Source organism: Emys orbicularis, chromosome 1 (genome assembly GCF_028017835.1).
Source record: "Emys orbicularis isolate rEmyOrb1 chromosome 1, rEmyOrb1.hap1, whole genome shotgun sequence".
NCBI classification, from domain to species: domain Eukaryota; kingdom Metazoa; phylum Chordata; order Testudines; family Emydidae; genus Emys; species Emys orbicularis.
In genome coordinates this window covers 2,149,809-2,157,844 of record NC_088683.1, presented here as the reverse complement: position 1 = coordinate 2,157,844, position 8,036 = coordinate 2,149,809, and the positions used below count along the sequence as shown (strand labels likewise).

The 8,036-nt window shown below is 55.5% G+C and overlaps 1 protein-coding gene across 1 annotated transcript; it reads left to right on the top strand.

Annotated features, from left to right (window-relative positions):
• The first annotated feature begins 1,065 nt into the window (after window positions 1–1,065).
• On the top strand, window positions 1,066–7,618 carry LOC135895641 (putative N-acetyltransferase 8B). The gene is made up of 2 exons (XM_065423781.1): window positions 1,066–1,133; window positions 6,790–7,618. Exons 1-2 carry the CDS (start codon window positions 1,066–1,068, stop codon window positions 7,481–7,483), a joined length of 762 nt encoding a protein of 253 aa, XP_065279853.1. The 3' UTR covers window positions 7,484–7,618.
• Window positions 7,619–8,036: the final 418 nt, after the last annotated feature.

The following is an 8,036-nucleotide window of genomic DNA, read 5'->3' as shown; positions in this document are numbered from 1 at the left end:
CCGAGGTAGCTTCCTCCATAGGCAAGTCAATACCCCTGACAGACACAGGCACATTTCCTTCACTGTCACAATTCTCCACACAGGTAACAGGTAAGGTATAGGGACACTTATGTTTCACTATCCTTGCCTTCCCAAACTGCTGACTAGATAAAGCCATCAGCTCACAAGGCTGCCTGGGCTCATCCAAACTTTTCTTATTCGCCTCTCCCTTTGCTTGACCTAATTTCAGATTTGCTTCTGAGACATTAGACAGACGTTCAGAAACTTCATTCATAGCCAAATAGCTCTCTTGCATAGACAACAATTTGGAGACGCCCTCCCCAGGCAAATCATTGCCCTAACAGACACAGGTTTAAGATCATTCCTTTCCTGTGATTTGGCTACCTGGACTGAACAGAGCTTTAACATCTTCCCCAATCAAAAGATCCTTAGGCAATAACTTCCTTACACCAACTATATAACTTCATGCTTTGTACCATTCCATTCAAGGTGGATTCTGGCTAAAGGCACGCGTACAGTAAACTCATAGAGGACATCAACATTCACACTCTGATTTGGTAAGTAATCTTCCTCTTTGACAAGATCTGCTTTAACAAGAGTGATGTTAGAAGCCATAATTTGCCCTAAACAGCTTTTACCATTGACTTTTACACTCTCTATGAATTTTTCATTACCCCTCCTATACATAGTATTGGCACAATTTATGGGGTCACCTACTGAACTCACAGTAACGGCATTTACATAAAAGGTGGCAGTGTTGGGGTACATTTCGTTACACCCAGACAATTGCTCAGCGTTATACAACATACCAACATTGTTATAAACTGGACTTTCAGGAGGATACACTTTCTGCTGTTCTTCCCTTGCTTTTTTGACGTGGAGCTGAAGTCTGACCGTGTCCTGTTGCATTTGGTGAGCTTTCTCCTCAGCAGCCAGCAGCTCCAGACGCCCCTTACGAGCTCTTTCTTCTCTCTCATCAGCCTCCTTCTTTCTTTGATCAGCTTCTCTTTCTAATTCAGCTATTTTTTGCTTTTCCAGCAATCGAAGATCTGCTAGTTTCTGTTCATGCTCAAGTTGCAGTTTATTTGCTGCCATTTGCATTCTAACTTTTTCTGCATCTTCTGTAGCCTCAGGTAAGGGCTGTGCTCCTGCCTCCTGATCACTGGCCATTAACAGATCTCTCAGTTCTTGATTTGTAGCTTTCTTTCTAAAGCTTATCCCCTTTTCTGAACACAAATCTTCCAGGGCTTTTTTATCAAGGCCTCATATGCTCTTTGCTCACCCATTGCAACTGCTCTTTAACCAACCAAACTCTCAATACCAAAATTCAAATTTGGATAGCGGGGGGTTCTGACCCAAAGTTTAATTGATGTGGTTCTGTGGATCCTGCTGACTACGGCATTGTGATGGTGCTGCCCGTGGGAGCCAGCTGAGGTCACTCAATCAGGGTGAACTGCAAACCAAACGGGGCAGCCAAACCCCAAAAGCTGGTGGGTATTCCAATACTTAGATTTACCAAGCCAGCACAAAACAGCCTCTGTATTACCTCACTGGTTACTCAGAAGTCCAAACAACGCAGTTCCCTTAAAGTGCCCAGCCTCAGGCCTCCGTCCAGACACACACCTGTCAGATATGATGATGATTACTGAAAATCTTATCTCATCATATAAAAGAAAAGGTTCTTCCAATCCCAAAGGATATAATTGGACAAACCCAGGTCCAATTATAACTTAGATCTTACCCAAAATACACGCTAATAGCCAATTCTTATTAACTAAGCTAAAATTTATTAAAAAAGAAAAGAGAGAGTGCTGGTTAAAATATCAATATACATACAGACTTGAATTCGATTCTTGAGGTTCAGATGCATAGCAGAGATGAGCTTGTAGTTGCCAAAAGTCCTTTTAGAAATAGTCCATAGGTTATAGTCCAATGTCCATATTCAGGGTGACTCCAGTCAGTGACTGGGGATCTCAATCCTTGTGGCTGAAGGTTTCCCCCTCTTGAAACCCAAAGCAGATCTGAGATGAAGCAGGATCGTGTCCCAGGGTTTTTATACATTTCCAGAAGCCTTTTGGCCTGAGAAAACAATAGGCTTAACTTTCGTTCTCCCAAACATCCTGGCAATTAGCACAGGGTAATTTATCCATTAAACAGTTCAGATACAGGTTACCACAACCTTCAAAGAGACATAGAGACAATAATACTATTTCTCTCAAGTGTCTTCCTAAATGTTAATATTCCTTTTTTGATCTTTGAATCAAAGCTATAGCAATAGACAAGACTTGTTTGCTGACATCACAAGCCCTGAGCAAACACCCACCCTTCTACCTCTAACAATGCAGCCTGCATTTCAAAGCTCTGTTCATTTACATATGTTCCTAACAAGTCTCTAAACTTCGGCCATGGGTCAGGTCAGTTTAATTAACTCTTTCTGGCCCTGTCATCTTTCAATGAGATATTATATTACACTTATAACATCACTGCCCTGCTCCCAGCCTCAGCTCGGGGGTGGGGCAGGGCACGGACAGGGCTAAGGGGGGCACGAGGTAAAAACTTTGGGGACAGTTTCACTGGCTTTCAGCCCCCCACTATAAAATGTCCGTGCCCCACAGACAGCCCTGGCGCAGCCTGGAGTGTCTCCGCAGTACCCGCAGCATCAGGGATGTCTCTCCGGTGCAGAGCTGGTACCAGAGCTTCGCACGAACTGGCCTTCAGCGAGCTCACGTGGGATGCCAATAACCCGGGGGAGGTTCCATTGTTCTTTCCATTTGCTGAGTGCCCATCCCCCGTATCTGGGCAAGAGGAACTGGGGGGGGGGGAGGGCTGTGGCTCCAGTTTGCTCACGTCCCCCACCCCCACCCCAGTTCCACCTGTAACCAACACTATTCGTGGTGTGTGTGACCCCTGCAGCGCCTGGATGCCCCATTGTCCTGCACACACGCAGCCAGACAGGCTCTGCCCCCAGCAGCTCCCAGTCCAGAGAGAAGCCCCAGGCAAAGGTCCGAGGGGAAACACGCGCAAGGGAGGGGAAGGGACTGAGCCGACATCCCGCAGCAGGTCAGGGGCAGAGCTGGGGTAGCCCCGGTCTCCTGCATGCTAGCCCACTGCCCCAGCCACTAGCCCACACAGCCTGGCTTCTGGCTGTTAGCTGCTGCGTGAAGTGGCCTAGGCCTGACCCCTAGGGAATGTGCCTCGGCCGCTGGCGGGTGGGTCGTGCTGTGATCCCCTTACAGAGATGGGGACTCCCAGCCACAGAGCAGCTCTTTTGGTGCCAGGCAAAGGCGACGAGACGCAGCTATAATCTGCTTCCACGCCCAGGAGCCAGCTTGAGCTTCCGCCAGCAAGGAGAGAAGCAGTTAGAGGGGTGGGCTCTGGAATGCGTGGGGGGGCGAGCAGCTTATTGCTCGAGTGCGGCTGTCGGGGGAAAGCTGAACTGTTGCAAAGACCCCGCACTGGCCCCCCAGGCAGAGCTGCCTGCGTCAGGCTCTCTCTAAAGCCTGCTTTCCCTTTAAGCAGCCTGGGCCCTGCCAGCTGCCTGGATTCCCGGGGAGGGCGGCTACATCTCGGCTCTGTGCACCTAGCGCAGAGGTCAGCAACCTTTGGCACGCGGCTCACCAGGGTAAGCACCCTGGCGGGCCAGGCCGGTTTGTTTACCTGCCGCATCCGCAGGTTCGCCACTCCAGGCCAATGGGGGCAGCGGGAAGCAGCACAGGCCGAGGGCCGTGCTCGCTGCCGCTTCCCGCCACCCCCATTGGCCTGGGACGGCAAACCACGGCCAGTGGGAGCCGCGATCAGCCGAACCTGGGGACGTGGCCGGTAAACAAACCGGCCCGGTGCTTACCCTGATGAGCCGCGTGCCAAAGGTTGCCAACCCCTGACCTAGCAGTTCCATCGCTGCTGCTCTGGAGCTCTTGGCTGGAAGTGGGGGGCTTTCACTCTGGCTGGGGTCTGTGCACAGGTGAGTCCTGCAGCTGGGAGAGGGGGTTGGGGGTATTGCAGAGTGTCGCTGCACCCTGGGGTTTTGCATGGCCACAGAATGATGGCTAGCCTGGGGGGCCCTGTGCCATGGTGCTAAGGGGCTGCTCAGGAGAGGAACAGACTTTGCTCTTGGCTGCAGCTGGGAGCGTTTCCTTCTCGGGTGGGTAAGGGAGCGGAGAGGTTCGGGGGCGGCAGTCAGGGAGAAGGGGGTGGTTGGATGGGGCCGAGGTTCTGGGGTGGTGGTCAGGGGATGGGGAACAGGGAGGGTTGGGAGTGGGAGTCCCACAGGGCCTGTCAGGGGAGGGGGGTGTGAATAGTGTTCAAGAGGGCAGTCAGGGGACAGGGAGCGGGGGGGGGGTTGGATAAGGGGGTGGGATCCCAGTGGGCAGTTGGGGCGGGGCGTCCCGGGAGGGGGTGGTCAGGAGATGAGGACCAGAGAGCGGTTGGATAGGGAGTGGGAGTCCTGGGGGGGCTGTCAGGGGGCGGGGGTGTGGATAGGGGTCAGGACAGTGAGGGGACAAGGAGCAGGGGGGTTGGATAGATCGAGGGTTCTGAGGGGGGCAGTCAGGGGGCAGGAAGTGGGAGGGGACGGATAGGGGGTGGGGGCCAGGCTGTTTTGGGAGGCACAGCCTTCCCTACCCGGCCCTCCATACAGTTGCGCAACCCTGATGTGGCCCTTGGGTCAAAAAGTTTGCCCACCCCTGTGCTAAGGGGCTGCTCGGGAGAGCAACAGGTAGGATGACCAGACAGCAAGTGTGAAAAATTTGGGACAAGGTTGGGGGGTAATAGGAGCCTATATAAGAAAAAGACCCAAAAATCGGGACTGTCCCTATAAAATCGGGACATCTGGTCACCCTAGGAACAGGCTTTGCTCCTGGCTGCAGCTGGGAGCGTTTCCTCCTTGGCTGCAAAAGCAGGAACTGAAACCGCTTCCAAGGCCCTGAGCTGGCCAGCCCGCAGAGCCCATGCAGGGGCCATGGAGGTGGGCGCTGTTCCTGGGGACTGGCTGGCCAAGCCGTGGCTACACTGAGCTTTGGAGCCCAGGGTGTTCTGAGAGCAGAGGAGAGAACCCAGGCGTCCTGCCCAGCCAGGCAGCAGAACAGGTGTGAGCGGGCGAGCACTGACTGCTGCGCTCCCTCTCCAGAGCTTCCCGCTGTGCCTGGGTGTGTAAGGGCCAGGCCGAACCGAGGGGATCCGGCGCACGTCAGGCCCTCCCCTGGGCCGGGCATGGAGCATTTCCCCGAGGGCAGCCGTCGCTCACCATGCCCCAGAGCAGGCGAGCTTCTGAGCAGCACGAGGGGCCTGTGCTTAGAGCCCGTGGCCGGGAGTCAGGCCGTCCGGGGTCTCCCCAGGGAAGTGTTAGATCCACAGAGCTTCGCACCAAAGTGTGCAAGGCCAGGTGTGCAAAGGGAGGCACTGAGCAGCCTGCCCCCATCACCAGCAGTGCCAGGCTCCCGGGTCAGTGCCCAACCCACCACCCGGCAGCTGTCTGGGATGGCTGCTGACCTCCTGCAGGGGCTGGGTTAGGCTCACGTACTCCGACGACAAGGCTGGGGAGAATTTCCCGAATGTTTTTCTGTTCGTTGTGATCACTGGCTGGGGGAGACAAATCAAACCGCCCGATGAACGCTCCGGGGGGCCTGGCGACATGGCCGTGCAGGGGGTTTATGGCCGTTGCTGCCTTAAAACAATCCCCGAGCTGTGTGCCTGCACCGGGGCTCCCACCCCTTCCCTCCCACCCCTTCGTTCCTCTCTATCCAGCTGACACCTGCCCCCTCTGGGGTCCCCCAACCCCTCCTAAATTCATGGTGGCTAAGTCCATAAATGGCTATTAGCCAGGATGGGTAAGAATGGTGTCCCTAGCCTCTGTTCGTCAGAGGATGGAGATGGATTGCAGGAGAGAGATCACTTGATCATTGCCTGTTAGGTTCACTCCCTCTGGGGCACCTGCCATTGGCCACTGTCGGTAGACAGATACTGGGCTAGATGGACCTTTGGTCTGACCCAGTACGGCCTTTCTTATGTTCTTATGTTCTTATGTTCTCCTGCTGCCCAGGCTTCCCCTCCCATCCCAGGGCTGGGCCCCCTGCCCTGCTCCTTGCTGGAGAAGGTGAAAGAGCAGAGGAGGAATAGGGAATCCAGGAAGTGCCCCATGGAGTCGAGGAGCTTCCTGTGGGCTTGGTCCCAGCTGATGGTTATTGTCTTTTGTTCCCAGCAGCATGGGGCAAAGGCCCCGGATACAGAGCGGCTCTCTTCTCCCGCTGGGTAGGTACCGCGCTGGGCAAGGGGACGAGGGTGACGGGACCACTGCAGTGCGAGCTGCTCTGGGTGTGGATCTGGGGGAGGGGGAGAGGCTGATCCACAAACACCTGCCGTCCCCTTCCAGACGGGATCGCAGCCCGTTAGTCTGGGGAGCTGCTTGGAGCGTGGGGCATGGAACCTCCACGGCCAGCCTGTCGCCAGCTAGGGCTGGCGTTTAAAGGGGCAGTGTCTGCCTAGTGAAGCCCCCTGCCCTGCCCCCCAGCCCCTCTATCCTGAGCCCCTGGGAGAAATTGTCTCCCCCCATGCCCCCACCCGTTCCTGGTGCTCCTCTTGCAGGGCAGTGCTGATGGGTGGGTGCTGAGGTAGCTGGGAATGGGGGTGATGAGATGGCAGGGCGGTGGGTGGAGGCATGGAAGGTGTTTGCCAGGAGTCAGTGAGGGTGGGGGGGAGCCCAGTACAGCGAGAAGCCAGGGGCACTGTGGGAAGTGGCCGGTGGATCAGCAATGTCCCAACCCGCTCCCCTGGTTTAAACTCTGTCTGCCCTAGTGTGCCTGGGCTGAACGGCCCCATGGCCCTGTACCGCATCCGGCAGTACGAGGACAGTGATTACGAGGCCGTGCGCACCATGTTCGGATGTGGGATTATGGAGCACGCTCCTGCTGGCTACATCCACATGCTGAAGCATCCCCAGGCCCAGCTGCTCTTCCTGGGCCTGTTCCTGGCGGTGCTCGTGGCCTCCGGGTCCCTCCTGGTCTCCCTCCTGGCTCTCCTGCTCGCTCTCACTGGGGCCTGGTTTTGCATCCGGTGTCTCTGGAACTATTACGCCCAGCAGTTTCTTTGCAACGACCTACTGGACATCCGGAGAACCTACCTGGAGGCAGCAGACTCTTGTTTCTGGGTGGCAGAGGCTGAGGGGGCAGTGGTGGGCATGGTGGGGGCCGTCCTACCGGACGACCCCTTGGAAAGGGGGCACGCTCTGGAACTGAAGCGCATGTCCGTGGGGAGGGAGTACCGGGGCCGGGGCATCGCCAGGGCGCTCTGCAGGACGGTCATCCGCTTCGCCCAGGAACACGGGTACAGTGCCGTTGTGCTGGCCACCACCATGGTTCACTACTCGGCCCACCAGCTGTACGAGAGCATGGGCTTCCGGAGGGTCTTGGTGAGGTCCCCATCGCTCCTCGCCAGCTTCCTGCAGTTCTCGATCTTCTATTACCAATACGAGGTTCCAGGGTCTCGCTGAAGGCTCAGGGGTGGTGATTCTTCCCCTGCCTGCTCAGCCGCTGGGAGCTTTGCCTGGCTTGTTAATTAACTCCCAGCAAGTTGCTACTTTTTTACCTTTTGGGTTAAAAAATAAACTGAGCTTGGAGGAAAAGTCTCACGTGCGTGACACTGTTCTTGTGCTGGCTTGGGATTATTGTTCCCCCAGGGGCTCCCCCTTCCCCACAGCCACCTGGGTCCCCTGGATCTGAACTTCACCCCTGGAGCTGAGCCGGCCGGGATCAGACTCACCCCCATTTGCTCAGTGGTTCCTAGTTGACCCCTGACCCCTAAAGAACCAGGCGACCCTGGCAAGGAAACCTCCATGAAGGTTCATTTGAATTTTCACCCACTCTTCTTTGACAGGTTCGTGTCTCATTCCTGTCACCCACAGAAATGTCCAATCCTTGAATCTTGCCAATTTCTTCACCCCCCACAACATCCAGTAGCAGTGAGTTCCACAGGCTGGCTATGTGTCGTGTGGAAAAGGCAATTCCTTTGCTAGGTTTACAATTCCCACCTTTGCCTTTCGTTGG